Source organism: Argiope bruennichi, chromosome X2, assembly GCF_947563725.1.
Source record: "Argiope bruennichi chromosome X2, qqArgBrue1.1, whole genome shotgun sequence".
NCBI classification, from domain to species: Eukaryota; Metazoa; Arthropoda; class Arachnida; order Araneae; family Araneidae; genus Argiope; species Argiope bruennichi.
In genome coordinates, this window is record NC_079163.1 from 58876667 (window position 1) to 58895630 (window position 18964).

At 29.0% G+C, this 18964-nt stretch overlaps 1 protein-coding gene across 3 annotated transcripts; it reads right to left on the reverse strand.

The window, feature by feature from the left end:
• Positions 1 to 318: 318 nt before the first annotated feature.
• LOC129960138 (leucine-rich repeat and immunoglobulin-like domain-containing nogo receptor-interacting protein 3) lies at positions 319 to 9958 on the reverse strand. 3 transcript variants are annotated; one of them, XM_056073313.1, is made up of 4 exons: positions 9426 to 9958; positions 7512 to 7646; positions 3827 to 3934; positions 319 to 3718 (listed from the first exon to the last, which is right to left on the reverse strand). In XM_056073313.1, the coding sequence occupies exon 4, from the start codon at positions 3699 to 3701 to the stop codon at positions 1041 to 1043; it is 2661 nt and encodes an 886-aa protein (XP_055929288.1). In that variant the 5' UTR covers positions 3702 to 3718; positions 3827 to 3934; positions 7512 to 7646; positions 9426 to 9958; the 3' UTR covers positions 319 to 1040. The 3 variants fall into 3 exon arrangements, with proteins under 3 accessions (XP_055929288.1, XP_055929286.1, XP_055929287.1); XM_056073311.1 differs by having other exon boundaries at positions 320 to 3718; positions 3845 to 3934; positions 9426 to 9957; XM_056073312.1 differs by lacking the exon at positions 3827 to 3934 and having other exon boundaries at positions 320 to 3718; positions 9426 to 9957.
• Between the last annotated feature and the right edge of the window lie 9006 nt (positions 9959 to 18964).

Genomic DNA, 18964 nt, shown 5'->3' on the forward strand with positions numbered 1-18964 from the left:
TACCTATTTTTCTCAACAGAATAATACGGTGATACATGTCACAAATGTCGTTATATAATGGTTTACAATTCAAAATATTAAAATGGCTTCATTTCTCCCCAGACTTAATGTTTGGGGCATCTTACAATGTTTACAGTGATGGAATGAAATATGATAGATGCATTGATTTGATTCAAGTCATACAAGCAGCATGGAAGAAACTTTGATTGCAAAACCTTGATAAAATGAAACTAATAACAAAAGCGACACACAAGCAAATAATTTTACACAATCGATTTCTAAATAACAAGTGAAGAAATACTTTATTATAAAGACTAGCTTTATGAAATTACAAATATAGTTGATGAATTTTATATGATAGCTATGAACAAATACACTTTTACAAATGATATTCAAATTAAAAGGCCACAACCAACTTCTAGTGTAAGAATAAACAACTTTCTATTACATCACAAATATAAAATAAGTTGTGATGTGGTAGTAAAAATCAATATTGCATAGTTTAAGCAAAAATTGCATAGTTCAACAAATATATCTTAATTTAATGGAAGTTGCATAGAGTAACAAATATGTTTTAGTTTAATAAATATTGCATAGTTTAACCAATATTGCTTTCATTAAAATTGCATAGTTAAATCAATATTGCTAAGTTCAATGAAAATTGCATAGTTCAATGAATACTGCATAGTTTAACAAATATTGCTTAGTTTCACCAAAATTGCATAGCTTAACCAATATTGCTTAGTTCCACCAAAATTACATAATTTAATGAACATTGCATAGTTTAAGCAATATTGCTTAGTTAAACCAGTACTGAGCAGTTTAATGAAAACTGCATAGTTTGCGACTAATGCAATACACATAACTTCAGATGTTTTAACTCATCTATCCTCAGATTAGTAGTATTATTGCTTAAAGTTATATATATATCTATATATATAAATTTAAAATGGGAAGATGTTAAAAGAATCCAGTGCCCATTTTCAAAAAAGGGAGCAAAAAAAATGAACAAACAAATGTAGCCAAATATTGTAATGATACTAAACTATCGTTTCATTTGCATTTTGGCTACTCTCATAAATATTATGGTCAAAACTAAGATCTTTTTCACATTCATCTGGAATGTGCAAATCATTTATTGGACTGTCTTCGATGCAAATTGCTATATCATTTTGAGAAGCATTCACTATAGTACTATTCACGAAATTTTCACATTCATCACTTTCATGACCAGAAATTTCAGAGCCAACTTCATCTGGAGTGAAATATGCTGAAAGTTGACTAGAATTATCATTTGAATCACTTGTTTCTTTCGTAATAGTTTGAAGGCAAATTTTTGGCACCAGAACATTTCCCAAATTTAAATCTGGTTCAAATATAATAGAATCTGTTCTATGACAAACATTTCTGCAGCTTTCAATATTTAAATTTTCAAGAATTTTATTTAAGTGCTGTTGCTGCACTTTATAATTTTCTCTTAATTTGTATAAATGGTGAGCACTGAATTTTCTTATTCTATTCCGCTGGAAAAGATAATTTTCACGAAGTCTAACGATCTGACCTGCACTATAATCACGAACTCGTTGAACTTGAAAATAGTAGTTTTCTCGTATTCGATCTATTTGAAGTGTACCATACTCCTTAATGTCGCGCAAACGTTCAGCTTGCGATGAATAACTTTCTCGTAAGCGTTCCATTTGTTGCATACAGTTATCTTTTATTCTTTGAACTTGTCCATTATAGTTGTCTCGCAGCCTCTCTAACTGCTGCTTTTTATAATGCTCCATGCTCTCCAGTATCTTTTTGATTTGCTGAGTACGTGGAGACGCATTTCCATTATAGCAAGGACATTTAATACCAAAGTGCTTCATTATCATTTTAATTAAAACAGAAATCAAAGTCAGCAACAAAAAACCGAAACTTGTTGCCATTCCAACTAATACACTTACAATTTTTATATGAACTAGATATTCATAATCTAACGTAAGACGTATTGATACTGAAGCATAACTCAAAGGATTTGAAGCCTTGCAAACATAAAACCCTCCATCACCTCGCTCAACATTTTGTATAGCTAAATTTCCATTTTGTAATAAATAAAAACGACCTCGTTTTTCTTCCCTTATGTTTTGGAAATCTAATCGATGAGGAGAACCAGTTGAAAAGTGGACACTTCCAGCTTGTTTTGTTTGATTTTGTAAACTATCCCAATAAAATGCTTCCTTTGTAGGCGTTATCCATGTTATGCTTGGTAATGGAGTACCTTCTACTTTGCACTCTAATAAAGCAGGAGACCCTACCCTAAATTTAGTTTTATTAGTATAGTAGTAAATAGATGCATTGGTGCATACCATGTTATGGTCTAAGGCATCAAGTAATACATGGTGTTTTAAATTTATAGGTGTACTGCAATGAGTTTCAGATGGAGATAGTAACTGTGTACTGGTATGTTCTCCTAACCAAATAAGTAACCAATATAAATAACAATCACATTTCCATGGATTTCCATTTAATTTTAGTGTTTCGATTTTATGCATATTATTAAAGACACCCATTCTTAAATTGGTTAAATTGGTATGACTGAAATCTAAAAATTTCAGATTCTGTGCATGAGAAAATGACTTTACACTGACCTCAGATAATGATTTAGATCCTGATATATCTAAGGACTTCAACTCATGTAAACCCAGTAAACTAAAAGGTGTCAATTCTTTAAAACTAGTTAAGTCTTGCAAGTATAGAAATTCAAGGCCTTTAGTGTGAATAAAAATTTTATCAATACTATTAATCGGGTTTTGACTAAGATCTAATATTTTCAAAGATTCTAAAGAGCGAAACACACCATCCTGTAAATAAGTAATGTAATTACTACTCAAATTAAGATATTCTAGCTTTGTAAGACCTTTAAAAGATAATAGGCCAACTGATGCAATGCTATTTTTACTTAAATCAAGAAATTGAAGACTTTTTAATGTAGAGAATACCACATTTCTCAATAATTTAATATTATTATGTTTTAAAATCAATGTTTGCAAATGCTCCAAATTTGTGAAAATTTCATGTTGTAAATCAGTTAGTTTATTAGAAAATAAATCAAGAATCCTTAAATCATTCAAATCCATAAAGCTGTTAGAACTAATTGTTTCAATTTCATTCTGACTCAAATTAAGTGAATGTAAAGAATTCATTTGGTTAAACATTAAGGTTGTTATAGTAACTAATTTGTTTTTAGATAAATTAAGATGATGTAAAGAAATGTTCTGAAATACATTTTCAATTTCTTTTGCATGCAAAAAGTTTTTTGAAATATCCAAATATTCTAAGTGTGCCAGAGAACTGAGCCACAGATGATCTATATTTGAAATTTTGTTTTCAGATACATTCAATGAATTTAAAGATTGTAAGCTAACATTATATGACAATTTTGAGATATTATTCCCAACTAAATTTAAATAAAAAACTGAGGAGTGCAAATTAGCAGGAAAAGAGTCTAGCTTTTTGTAACTACAACCAATTATTAAATTATATTCATAATTAGTACATTCGCAAACAGATGGACAAATTCTTCTCATTTCCGGCCAATTTTCGATCAGTTTTTCAGAATAAGACAGATCAGATTTAGGAGAAAAGGAACCAGAATGTGAGCTGATGCTTTTCGAGAAAACCAGAAGGATTGCATATGTCCATAATGATGCCATCATTCATTGGAAGAAAGAGCCTAAAATATAAGAATAATCTTAATACAGCAGAATCTAAACTAGCTTCAAAAACTTTATTCAGATATATCATAGGAAAAACTGCCACTTTTAAAGGATAGTAAGCTTACTTAAAGAAAGATCATTACATTTTTATTCTTGAGAAGATGGATCTAAACTTTAATAAATTCATCTAAAATCATCCATGATCTTCTACCCATCATCTTCATCCCCTACAACTAAGGGGAGACAAACATCATTACAGTTTCAATATCCAGAATTGATTACATTTAGTAATAGAATCAATTAGGAGAGGATCCAACTGGTTACATTAAGTTCAGAACTTCAATAACAAGTATTTAACAGAATAACAATAAATCCATAATATGGCATACTTTGTCTTCCCCTATATCTATGCTTTGAAAATAAATAAATAATAATAAAAAAAAAATCCACAGATAGATAGCACCATATTAAATACTCTATTTAATATTTTTTTTCTTTCTATTACAGTAAATCTATATTAAAATATTTTACTGTTCTCTTCTTTTGAAATAACGGAATTCAAACAGATTTTGCAGCCAAAATTAAAAAATATTTTTCGAAATGAATCAAAATGATATATATATATATATACATACCATATGAGACTTTCTATTTTTGTAGGGTGGAAATTTTTTACTATGTTTGCAAGTTAATGACTTTAATGACCCTTTCATAATTAACATGGTCTAACTCTCAATGCAAATTCTATACTGACTTGCCAGTTTCTGTTTCAGACTAGGGGTGCAGGATGTAAACCAACAACATTCTAAGCAATAACTCATTTTACATCTTGCACCTTATATTATATACAAGCAAATTTTAGATAAAAAAGAGGTGCACCTAGGCACATAGAACTTTTATGAAACTTGAGATTCAACAAAATCTTAAGCAAAGCTTTCACTCTAATGCACTATTTTCCTGAATAACTTCAAAGAAAACTAAGACATGAAAATTATTTTTAGTTTCAAAATATAGATACATTTGAACTTAATGATATTAATTTCAATGATGCATCCCATGTGCTTATTTTCTTAAATATTTAAGCATATCTAGAAATGGTTATTATGAATGCTACTGACAACATGCGAAATTCGGAAGATCTAGGTGTTTGGCAAGTCAAGGCAGAGAAACAGAGTTAAAAATGATATTTTAAGCTGCTGTTTATATAAATCAAAGTTTTGCTTTTTTTTTAAAAATATACCACTGGTAAAATACATAATATATAGATAATAAAATTGAAATTCGTCTTTGTACTAAACCAAATGAGATGGATTTCCAGGCTCAGATTTTAAAACTAAGCACTATGTAGGAATCTAAGCAAAACTAAGGGAAATGATAATATTATCACTCATGTATAAGTTTAAAAGTGGCCTTTTTGAAATGAGTTAAGACAAATATGTAAGAACAAACAGACTGATGGCCAAAAGCAGTTAGCAGAAAATGTTCTTCAAAGTAAAATTTGACAGCGAGAATGGAATGATGAGGTATTCGATTTCTAGAATTTTCTTCTTCATTTATGAATATACAGGAAATTTCATTCTAAATTAAATATATATAACAGAATAAAATTATTTAAACTAATTATAGGGCTTACTTAACATACTGACAATTCCATAGCTATGGTGATCCTCTAGTAAAAGATGTAAAGTATTGTCTTTTAAATGACAATGAAAAAATGAACAAGAAGAATTCTCTAAAATCATATTAAAAAGTAATTTGTTTAGCAGGGGCGGCTTGCGTGATATAAATATGGAAGTGCTGTAACTTTTAATCCTTCAAAGATTAATAAAGCATATTTGCACCATTTAAATTTTTTAACTGATGCTTAATTAACAAACTTATTAAATATTTCAGCTAATTAGTTTAAATAAAATAATTGGATCTAAATTAACTTTTCTACTTCTTTACATAAAAATTCTTCCTATTACATTAAAAAAAAATTTCACACATCTGCATGTGAACTATAAAATGCTAGTACTGCTTAAGGTTAAAATCAATATAAATATGAGAAATTATTTTTGAAATTAAGTGCAAAAAAAAAAAAAAAAAAAAAAAAGAAAGGCACCACTAAAACAGATAATAATTGAATGGTAGTTTTTGGTATTATAAAAAAAAGAAATAAAATCCATCCCTCTCACTTTGCTTTGACATAAAAGACCTAAAACTTTTATCTTGATTAGTAAAACTTGATCAAGATATTTCTTGATCAACTTGCTTTTAGGTCAATCAATGATTTTATAAGCTGAAAGTATTATAATTATATGCAAATTATCCTGATTCATAATACATCTCAAAAAATATTTTAATATTGAAAAGGAGAATTCAGGTTCTAATGAAATTAAAAAAATTATGATACATCACTCCATCATAAAAAAAAGTTTAAATTTATTCCATTATATCTAAGTATTTGGGGGCAGTAGTATTTTTTAATGTGAATATAATTATTAATTTTCTTCTTATTAAAAAGTTGTGTTTTTGTTACTCCTGTTTTATTCCACTTCAAGGCTTCTTAAACTATCAGACATGACCTCAAATAGGTGTGTACAGAATCATATAAGAAATGCAGAGATTTTGAATGTGTCTTCTTTCAGACTTTTTAACATAAATAATTAAAAACTTACCAATAATAAAGTTTGCTAAATTTTAAATCTATTTTTTATTTATTATGAATTATCCTCCAAATTCTGTTACATTCTAATTTTGGGCCATAAAGTTTTTTTTTAACATGGCATAATACTTAAAATTCCAATTTATGATAGTCATTCTTTCAATTTACATATTATGTTAGAAATTAAGACTAAGGAAAAATGTAGTCCCTCAACTCTAAAGGAAGACTCAATTAAAGGTCCATTTTCAGAAAGTTAAAAAAAAAAAAAAAAAAAAGGAATTTAGTTTCTTTCAGCAATTATTCTGATGATTAAACTGAATTTAAAACTGTATAAAGTTTTAAATATTATGGGCAAAATTAAATCAACCATTAAATTTACTCACTGAAAGTAACTGAGGGTGCTGCAATTCCATAGTGCTTATACACAGGCCGCTCCTGTTAAGGTTAGAAGAAATAAGGCAATGATAGAAAAGATTAGAGAAATTACCTTAAAGTTTCAGCTGGCTGTGGAAAAAAACTAACAGCAAAGAAATGAAATACTAGGTAAAAACAATGAAAAATTTGGCGAAAGGAAACTGTAATTTTTCAAAGTGAAAAATTAATATAATAGCTAACAAAAATGGATTAATACAGAATAATTCAGTTTCACTCATACAAGATTTCTTTCATACAAAGAAAAAAAAAAAAAACCTTCCCACACAAAATCATCAAGCATTTCCTTAAATTTTAATCAAGCATCTGTACTTCGAAAGATCCATATATAAGATAAATATTATTAGTTATTACACAAACACACAGTTTCAATAATGCAAATAATAATAAGGTTAAGGTCACATTATTCAATCTTTCCCATTAAATTCTATTTTCCTAGTAACTTATTAATGAACATAAACATTATTTGTTACTACTTCACTAAAAAGATTTGAATATAGGCATTTCATAAGTTCAAAGCTAGTTAGCATGTTTTCTTTTTATCTAACTTTTTGCAAGTTTCCTGCTTACTAAGTTTATTTCTAAGATCCTCATCTTTCCCAGTAAATTCTATTTTCCTAATAATTTATTAATGAATATAAATATTATTAGTTCAAACCTAACTAAAAAAAATATGAAATTAGGCTTTTTATAAGTTCAAAGCTAGCTCGCATGCTTTATTTTTGTCTTACTTTTTGCAAGTTTTCTCTTTACTAAACCTATTCTAAGACTTTTCAGCTTCAGCCTGAATGCACTTTTTATTAATAGTTTCCAAAAGAGAATGTATCAACTCCTATAAACAGTGCCAAACCAGCAAATCATGATCCCTGAGGAAAAAACAGGAGAATGAATGCATTATATATTATATCATTTCTTCTATTTTTTAAAATCTAATTAGTATGGCTTAAATTTAAAAAAAATGAAATTAGAAATGAAATGTAACAATACAAAAATTTCATCATTAAAGATACATATAATAAGCAATAATAGCAATATATTCACAAAAACTATTGTGTGTAAAATGGTAAAAATTGTAATGATTTACATAAAAATTTAGACACCAGAATTTATTTAAAAGATATAGAGAAGTTCATTATAAAATTTTAATTTGTCAAATGAAAATCATCACCACAATAATTGTTCCCTTAAAAAATAACAACAATCTTTACTATAATATACAAAACAACAATATTCAGAACTTTTTAGAATGATTTAATTATTTCAATTCTTAGTTAATTTTATTATATTAGTAATAAAAGAAATAAACTATTTTAAAATTTTCAAGCAGATGATTAAAATTCTCCATACTACTAACAAATTCTTATATAAGCTGAACTATTAGTAAAAAATGCTATCATCACAGAGGCACTTTTAAATTAGATGAACATATATAAAAATAAATGTATAAATGAATAATAAAGAATAATTAACAATCCAGATTATATATATAAATTTGAAAAAAAGTTCTGTTGTTCCATTACTATATTTATTATATATTACTATTCCATTAATATTTCCATTCCCAACCCCAAATAATGCTGTTCTCTTATACCTGAATTTTCTAATAACTAATAATATTTTCAAAATAATATTTATATTTTCAAATAATAATAATAATATTTTCAAAAAGTATTTATAAGCAAATTATCTGAAATTAATTAAAATAAATATTGCAAAATAAAACAAGAGATATTTAAAACCTTTTATTTATTTTATTGCATACTAAAAAAAAAGAGATATCCAAGCAATTTGTTTACAATCCTAGGCAAAATGATTAAAAAGATGTCCTAGCTTATTTTAAAAGATTTAGTCAGATTATTTAAATTGAAGTTATCTTAGCACTTAAATACAATTCCAAATGATCCAACAATTTAAAGCTACAAATGATTGATCATTTGAAATTATATTCCTCTGATTATCCAATAGAGAATACCAATATAGAGATTAAAAATTCCTTAAATGATAACATGAATAACATCTATTTCACAGTAAAGAAGAAAAAAACCTTTCTGATTAAATTAAAGTTTTTCCAATTTCAGTGACCTTTTTTGCATTTCATTTATAAAGTCAAAAATGTAACAAATCATGGACAATTTGCGTGCATACTTCCCTACTCATTATTACTGTAATATTAAGACGATGCAAGAAATAACATAAGAGCTAAAATTATTTTAAAGTAATAATTAGCGAGTTAGGAAAGTACACGTGCTGTTGAAATCCTCCTCTCACGTACAATGGTAAATTCAATTGACATTACGATATAATACTTCTAGTTTTAAAACAAGCAAAAGAAAAAAACAAAGAATTTCCAAGAATAAGAATATTTTCACGTTTTCAAAATATATATGTATGTGTATCGTCTTATATTTACAATTAGCGTTTAATTTTTTAAAAAATTTACTTAATCATATTTAATACAACAATAACAATTTTTATACAACAACAATAATTTTTCGAATGTTTACACTGCATGAAATATGCATTAGTTACATATAAAATTGATACTAATATAAGAATAAAATTTGCGGTAACAACACGGGCAGTTTTAGGTCATTTCAAAGTTAAACACTTCATATTTTGGTAACAACTATTTCATAAAAACTTACCCAAGAAATACAAAGGACACTTTCAATACTTAATACTTTCTAGATTACTCCATCAGAATACGCACAAATTGTATTGAAAAAAATGTATACTATAAACAAATATTTTATCATCACATTCTTGTTTTTCGTTTTCTTTTCTCGTTACAGAAAAATCATTTAGGCTTAGCAAGAATAGATCATTTCATCAACGAAAATTGTTTACTTCTTTGTCATCTACCTAATTCCATGCTAATTCTTAAACAAAAATAATTTTTTTGAATTAGAAATTCAAGCAAAACCATTCATTCTGCATACGAATTTTCTTTTGGTAACGCGAAAATGCGTACTGGACGTAACATCAATACATCTGCCTTGATCTTGGAACCTCTGTCGACGAGTGGAGTCGACGCGTGTAGATAGCTGTCGCTCTCGACTGGGTTGCGTTTGTATTCGTAGTCCACGATCGGTCTTGGGTATCGAAAAAGAAGGGGAAATTTAGTTCATTCTTTCAGTTGATGTATCTGATTTCCCAAATTGTTCCTTGTTTTCGCAGAGCGTGCTACGTTGTGCACATCGCGATTATTTCCGCTTAGTTTTTATTAGCAGCTAATTTGTCTATTTATTTTTTTTGCTTTTTCCTTGAAGATAATTTTTTATAGACTAGCATGCAGTCTGTAATTATACCATGCATAATGAAAAATAGTACAAAATCCGCTACAAGGCATTCTGATGTATCTAGAGTTATCAGATTTGTCTTGTAGTTATTTCTTGAGTTATACAGGCAAACTAAGAGAGGGTTTTCAAAATATAAATTTTTAATTAAAATTATATTTTTAATCAAATTAATCAAAATTTTAACGCTTTTTCTTAAGCTCTAAAATGTAAAAAACTTCCAAAAAGTCTTTTTTTTTTACATTTAGTATTATTTAATGTTTAGTCTTTATAAAAAGATTCATTGTGGATTTAAAAAAATATAAAATGGTCTTAAACCAACTACACCGTCTCAGAGAATTAAACGCTGTGCCATAACAGCGCCGTACACAAACCAGTATACCAATTTGGCTGATTTTCCTTATATCCATTTCTATACAGGCTCTCTGTATTAAATTTCTCCGTTTAGAAAATTATCCTTGATTAACATTTTTGATTTCGAAGAATAAATATAGAATTTGTACTTAATCTATATATATATTTAATATTCTAGTTCGCATTAGTAATGTGCGGATTCTAAGAATGGAATATTTAATTCTTATCTTTTTGTAATATTCTTAATTTCTTATTTTAATTAATTAATTAAATTAATAATATGATGTGAAATCAAAACTATAAAAGCATGAAATTCTGTTAAAAATACTCTAAATAAATTCAAATTTAAGTCACATTTATAATACATTTTAACTTACAATGAATATCCAAATATTTCTTTTCTTTGTGATTACATTGTATCTTAATTTCTTTATAACATTGTTTGATTTTCCATTATGTTTCTAATACTCTAAGAAACAATGTTTAAAACTTTCTTATTTTTATAATTTTTTTCCACTTTTTAGTCTGCAATATTTTTCACATTTCATGGTAATCAATATTATGGAATCTAAAAATTAGTATTTCTCATATTAATTTTTAAATTGTACCATCTTTGTGAAATAAATTTTTTAGCACAATTAAAAGTTTCAATTGTAGTTTAAACCTCTATAGTTATTAAAATATTTGATTTCCACTGAAAATCAATAGTTGTTAAAAATTTCAAAACTTTAATACATGCGAAAGTGAGAGAAAAATAATCGCTAAAAGTATTTCATCTGACAAACAGGAGTGAGTGACAATGTTAAGAGTTCAGTAAAAATAAAAGTGGCATAAAAATATTTTTATACTACTTTAAAATTCAAAAGACAATATTTTCTGCTATGCAAATTTATACTCTCACACTTTTTTTTCTCTCTAATTTTAATTTTTTGTTTATAAAATACTAGCTGGTACTCGGCGCGTTGCTGCCGCAGAAGAAATAATTTTTTTAATATCGTTTGGAATTAGAAGTAGCTATCTTGTTTAATTAGGAATGATAGAAAGAATGATATTTATTTTCTTGTCGACAGTGAATACATTCACTGAAATTGGATGATATATAAAAGAGAAGTATAAATAATATTTATTCTATTTTTTTTTCAAGTATACTTTACGGTAGCCAATATTTTTTATTTTTCCATCTTCAGCAAAAGCAGATAAATTTCTTGGCTGTCCAATTCGTGGACATCCAACATACAACTGACTATGTGAGAAGCATGGATTTTCTAGGTTCAAAGCAATAAGTTGGCAAAGTTTTATCGTCATCGGACGAGCGTTACGGCAGCGCATAAAATACGAACAAGCAAAAAATAATTTTTATATATTAGATTTTCGAGTATATTTTATAAACTTTACTTTTTTACTTTTCGTTGCTTTAATTATTGCATTTATATTGATGTGTGCTGCGACAATATTGAATAAATTTTTTTTGTACACGTGTTTCTGTAGAATTAAGCGTAAATTCTAGAAATGAAGTAAAAAAAAAAAACAAAAAAAAAAAAAAAAACAAGCCTAAAATATTATCATGACATTTCAGACTAGAGTTTCAAATCTCCTTTATTTATTTCTTTGGCAATTTTCAATCCACAATTACTTTAATTCCTTTCTATTGACACACAAACAAAATTTCGACAAACTGAAATAACAAACATTTATTCGGAGTTATTTTCAAAAATGTTTGTTTTATAATCACGTCTACAAAAAGAATTAAAAATATTTTTATAAAATAAGTTTTAAAAAATCTCAAAACTTTTTTAACACAATCGAAATATTATTTAATCATCTGATTGGACAGCTTTTACATTATTAAGAAACATACCTTGCTAGAATTATAAAACAATGTAATATACAAATTTTCATACAATACTAAATTAAGAATGCTGTTAGAATAGTGTTACAAAATTTAACAATACTTGATATTATTTGAATAAGTTCGAGTACAGACCCTTTAAAATTAAATTTCTTTAAAAATACCTCAAAAAATTGCACTGAAAGGTGCGAAGCCCCTAGGAAGTTGCCTACTTTTTCTATTTATTAATGAAACCCTGACGATGACGCTAAAGACTAACAATTAAGTGGACAATAATTATAATTTATAACAAGTGGAAAATCAATTTTGTTAAAATTCACATTCTTACGTAGCCGAATTACATGCCATTTTTTTTTTAAAAAAAATCAGCAGAGAAATTTTAAAATACTTCATATGCAACAAACAAACGTCGTTTATTTATTATCAACAAAGTATAGAAATTTATCGAATTAATAGATTCAAATAATCAGTTATTAAACTAGAATTCGCTAATAATTAAATTAGCATTCTTGCTGTTTGTTATATTTATTTATTACCGGATGACCTCAGGCTAGACACCCGTCCTGTAAGCGAACCTGGTGTATGCTAAATCCGTCAGGGTCAAATGTCCTCCCGCTGGTGTGGTGTGAAAGCTTGGAGAGGGGTGCCCGCTCAGGTGTCTTCCTCGTCATCTGACAGCGGTTTAAAATTACAAGGTTCGTCCCAAAATAGCCTTAGTGTTGCTTTAAAATGGGACGTTAATATAACTGAATTAATAAAACTAAATCAAAATCATCGGTTCCTTATTTCCTCCCGCTTCGAGTACGTTCCCTTTTAGAATATGATACAAATTCAAAATTCAAATAATAAAAAACTAATAAAAGAAATATAAAGTACCATTTTTTTTTCTTTCAAAAAGCAGCCGAAAACAAGGCCAGAAATTTACCAAGTCACCCGTATTATAGAGGAAGTTGACAATTTTACTCAACATTTTCAGTTGATCGTAGTGATGCTATTGGAGTCGAACAGCAAAGAGCTGATAGTCGACGAGCTTATTAAGGAATTAGCAAATCGTCTTTATAGAAGCTGACACTTCGGAGCCAAATCCATCAAAAAATCAAACGATAATTGGAGGATTGATTGAAGTCTAGACTCAAAAGAAAGAAGGGATCCAAATTTTGAAGGCAATTGACTATTAAGAAATTTATTCTATTTATAGGTCAAGGAATTCATAACACACTAAATTTTTTTACAGAAATATTATGTGAGGAGAAAAAAATCATTAAGTCGCCCTACTGGCTTTTTAGATTTTATGAAGTTAACGGTAACGAAGTAACTCTGCTTTGTATAATTTTTTATTTTATTATGTTCTGTTTCGTATGAAAATATTTTCTTTGTAACATAATTTTTTTTACATAAAGCTCTTTCCTTAATACTTGCCTTCAATGAATTAAAGTTCGCGTGTATTTATAAACACAGCAAATCCCGACTTACGTAAATAGCATCCAGGTCATCAATCCCGACTTTTTCTGTTATGTCAATGTCGAAACACGCGTACTTCTGTTATTTCTATGAAGGATAATTTCTTGTCTTGAATCTGTGCAGGATGGTTCTATTAATAGCCAATTCTAGTTTAATAGCTGATTATTTCAATCTATTAATTCGAAAAATTTCTATAGTCTGTTGATAATATATAAACGACCTTTGTTTACTGTATATGAAGTATTTTAAAATTTCTCTGCTGATTTTTTTTAAATTCGTCATTCTACATAAGAATGGGAATTTTCAAAAAATTGATTTTCCATATAATTGTTAGTCTTGAGTGTCATCGTCAGGGTTGGATTAATAAAAAGGAAAAATAGGCCTACCTAGGGGTTAGGATTAATAAAAAGGAAAAATTACCCAGGGGCTTCGCACCTTTCAATCCTCATTTTTTTTCGAAAGTATTTTTGTATTAGAGAAATTTATTTTAAAAGGGTCTGTACTCGAAATTATTCAAATAACTTCAAGTATTATTAAATTTTGGAACACCATTCTAACAGCATTCTTCATTAAGTATTGTATGAAAATTTTTATATTACATTGTTTTATAATTCTAGTAAGATATGTTTTCTTAGTAATATAAAAGCTGTCAAATCAGATGATTAAATAATATTTCGATTGTGTTAAAAATGTTTTGAGATTTTTTAAAAATTATTTTATAAAAAATATTTTAAATTCTTTTTGTAGACGAGATTTTAAAACAAACATTTTTGAAAATAACTCCGAATAAATTTTTGTTACTTCAATTTGTAAAAATTTACTACTTAAAACTGTATTAGAGATTAGAATCAATAAAAAAACAAAAAAAACAAATCCAGTTTCGGGAATTGGAGAGGGAAAAGAGGGTCGAGATTTTGCCGTGGAGCCACCGCGGTTTCTCTTTGTCGTATGAGATAATGTGCTGATCTTATAAATTATCCACTTACAAATAAGGTTTCCTTTATAAAAGATCTCGGTGCGAAAAAATTGAGAAAAAAAATGATTTTTTTCTCAAAGAGAAACCCCTATTATGGCTTCCCTTCGTCTTTTAGGCTCGCTCTCTCCCTGCCTTTTGATAGACCATTTTCCCTCAATAAGCTACGCAACATTTTTAAATCGCTATATCAATTGTAAGGAACTTCAGAGACTTGCAGAGAAGGGATGCAAGGTTTTCCTCCCCTTTCTTTTCATTGTATTATCACTCTGAAAATACAAAAAAGAATAAGGAAAAAAAAAGCAGTTATTTAAAAGAAAGCTAGCATTTATATATCAATCATTACTGTTTTAATGGTGAATATTTTTTAACTTTGTATTTTCTTTTTCTATTTCTCATTCTGGCTCTAATCTTAGGAGGATTTTGAAAGATGGGAAAAAAAATCTGTGCATTTTCTGGAAAAGTTCCGTGATGAGTATCTTAAAACGAAAGGTTTTTACTCTAGTATAGAAATCTATTCCCTAATCTGGCTCCTTATGAAATCTGTATGAGAATAAACATAACTATATATTAAGTGATAGCTCAATTATTTTATTAAATCATTTTATTTGATTAATTTTTCATAACAAATGTATAATTATCTTAAATACATATTTAGTATTCATTATACATTTTTTACACTACATGAATGGATTTAGTAGCATCCTTCCAGATTAACACACACACACACACACACACACACACACACACACACACACACACACACACACACACACACACACACACACACACACACACACACACACACACACACACGTAAATTACGCATTATTGCTATTTTATGATAGTCATTTGGTGAATAAAAGTTTTAGTACAAAATATTGCCAAAAAGTAACGCTGTTGCTTACAAATGATTGTTCAGCAGATTTGTACATTGCGTTAGCATATAAATGCATTGTTACAGCATATAAATGCATAATATACTTACTCAAGGCACCTGTTCTCCCTTCCTTGTGAAAGATTAAGGTGTTTTCATTATTTTCTTCTGCAGAGTACACCTAGTCTACGCAGATGTCCAGAATATGGCGACGAACTTTGCCTTTCTGAGCTGCAAATATTTGGTCAGGCATGGTAGATGCTGTCTCTCAATAAAAACTTATAAGCAGAAATCTCATGGGATGATATTAAAAGATAGCGAAAGTCAAGCTAATGTGAAATAACAATTGAACTTCTAGGCATCGGCAAAATGTTACACTAATACTTTTTTCACTATACAATCATTATAATTAAGATACTATCGTACATTAAAGTGATGCCTATGCTGTTATCTGTTACAATACTCGGGTCACAAAATCTTTTAACATATTACGAAAACGTTGTCCGCTGGCAGAACTGGTTTGGATGCATATTAACAATATCAGTAAACTAAGCAAGCATATCCGGCATCTTTTTGCATAATTCACTATTTTGTACCAATTATTAATTATTTATTTGAATTAAAATTTAATTTGGTTTACAATTAATGTTCTATTTTCTCATTCCGTTTATGTATTTTAACGAGTCCCACGAAGGGCACTTGGTAATTGAGGATGAGAAGTGTCCGGCATGGGTTCTCGCCACCCTTGTGGGTACACGAAAAGGGTGGGGGGGGAGTTGACTCCTCCCACCGATAATGGAACGTACTTCCTTAGGGAAGGATTGTACCTTGGCCGGTGAGGGCGCTTAGGGCTGAACCAAAGTTCCCGCTAGTGTTGCTGTTGCGGCGGTCCGGTCATTCAACTTTTTTTGTGTGCCTTCGGGCGGGTCGGAGTAGTCCGTTTATGATTATGCATTTTAACATGATTGGAAATTTGTGAAGCTTTGTTTTATGCCAGGCAGCCTATTTAATCGACAATAACACGCAATGAAGATATTTATAGCCCACTCTGTATTTGCCAATATCAAAAATATAAACTCACCGGTGTTTTATTCAGACCAAGATTATCAAATAGGCAAAATAAATGATTGATTAAGGCTCTCATAACTTGGGAGACCCGAGATCTGGAGGGTTTTGCAGTAGTTTCAGGTTTACTTAATTACGTGATTTTATTTTATTTATTTCGGTCATGTACTTGAACATATTCGTATTAAAATCATATATTGTTTAAATTTCAGAATATTATTCTTAGGATTTTTTTTTTCATGTTTTCAGTTTCTTGCAGATTATTATTATTATTATTATTTAAATTTTCCTTTGGCTAACTGATTTGCAAGTTCAATCGTCCTGACAAATTTTGTAATTGGGATTTTTGATGTGTTAAAATAATTTATATTTTTATAATTTTGTTTTAAAAATTTAAATGAAATAAAATGAGTAGTTTTATTTTTTTTTCTACGCAGGATAATGAAAGACCATTTCTCTGGAAGGCATCCTTAATTAAATGTTTTATTATTTTAGTTTTTCTTAATATGTGTTATTTAGAAACTACTTACATAAAGATTAAATTAAAATGAATATAGTTTTGAATGGAGAAAAAAGACCCTGAATTTCACATCGCACAAGAGTCCCTACAGAACTAAATCTGCCATGGTCATTTTCGTTTGACGGCCGTTGCACTGAGTAGGTAATCCACTATATTCAAAGTCTAGAGAACTGACAGATGCTTAAAACACTAATATGTTTTACTTTAGTTATATTAACATCCCATTTTAAAGCAACGCTAGGACTATTTTGGAACAGACCTCGTAATTTTGAACTGCGGTCAGATGGCGAAGACGGCACCTGAGCTGGTACCCCCTCTCCACGCTTCCGCTCCATAGCAGCGGGAGGACGTTTGGTCCCGACTAATTTAACGTGCACCAGGCCCGTTTACACGACGGTTCTTCAATGGAATTGGGTCTCGAATCTGAAACCTTCCGGTTCCGAAGCCGCGGCACCAAAAGCAACAGTATGAGATATCTATTTATCAATACTAGAAAATTTATACATTTGTATATATGAATAAAAAATCATTCTTGATTAATACACATATTACGGTTGAAACAATAAGGTCGAAATGCATGTTTTCTTTTAGAAACGCTTATTAATAAATCCCAGTTGATATCTTCAAAACAATTTTAAATAAAAAGTAAGAATCATTAATGAGTTAAAAGTTTTGTATTTACAGGAATTGTATACATATTTTGAAATATTTATTATTTTACATATTAAAAATAATAAAGAACCTAGAATAACCAATAACCCAGTGCCTAGCTTCAACCATTGGTCCGATTTTACTACTTTTTGTGGCATATAAAAACTCATGGCTCCTATATATGTCGTTATGGTCTCCTCCACCTATCCATCCGCCATTCTTGAAAGAAATCGAAAAAAAAAAAAAAAACCCTTCATAATGCATTTTTGGTGGAGAAATATTGCAACGTGTGTTCGCCAACACCAGTCACTGAATCGATTTCAAGAAAATTTATTTCAAATGAATGTCATGACCTTTCGATATATAATAGATTGCCATTTTGTCCTTCCCCTCCATTTCGAGAGATTTTTTCAAAATAAAACTGACACAGCCCTCAGCTTCAGCAACTGGAAAGATTGCGCCAGTTTGAACAATAGCTAATAAATTAGGATGCCTTTTCATTACTATGCAACTTTTACTTATATTACTGTCTATTATTTTATTATACTTTTGTTGTGATAAGATGTGGCTAATCAAAGTTGGCTGACATAACTAAATACATCTTATGAACCAAATTTCCTAGGCGACCATAATAATAGATAAATAGTCAAGTTTTTGATAAATTTAGCCTAAAGTATAAAATATACGAGGGGTGATCCAAAAGAAAAGTTTACAAGCAGCAGTATTTGGAAAGTAAAGATTGTGTTTGGGGATATTATTACCCAGAGTGAAGACAGATGACCTAGTTCTCTTAGACCGACCGTTCGAGCAGATAGTGTTAGTACTGAGACCTGAAACAGCGACAGTAACGAAAAGATGTTTAGAGAAGTGGTCTCGCACAGAGGTGCGAGCGGTGGTACGATTTCTGTGTCCTCATCAGACATTCACAGACAAATTGTTGAAGTGTATGGGGGCGAAGCAATCAGTAGACAACAGGTGGCGAAATGGTGTCGTTCTTTTGAAGCGGGCTGACAGCAAGTGGGAAACCGCAATATGGAAACGTTTAGGTGGGAGGTTTGGAGCCCCCCCCCCATACAGCTCCTATTTGGCTCCCAGTGATTATTTCTTTTTCCCAGCATTGAAGAAATACTTATCCAAA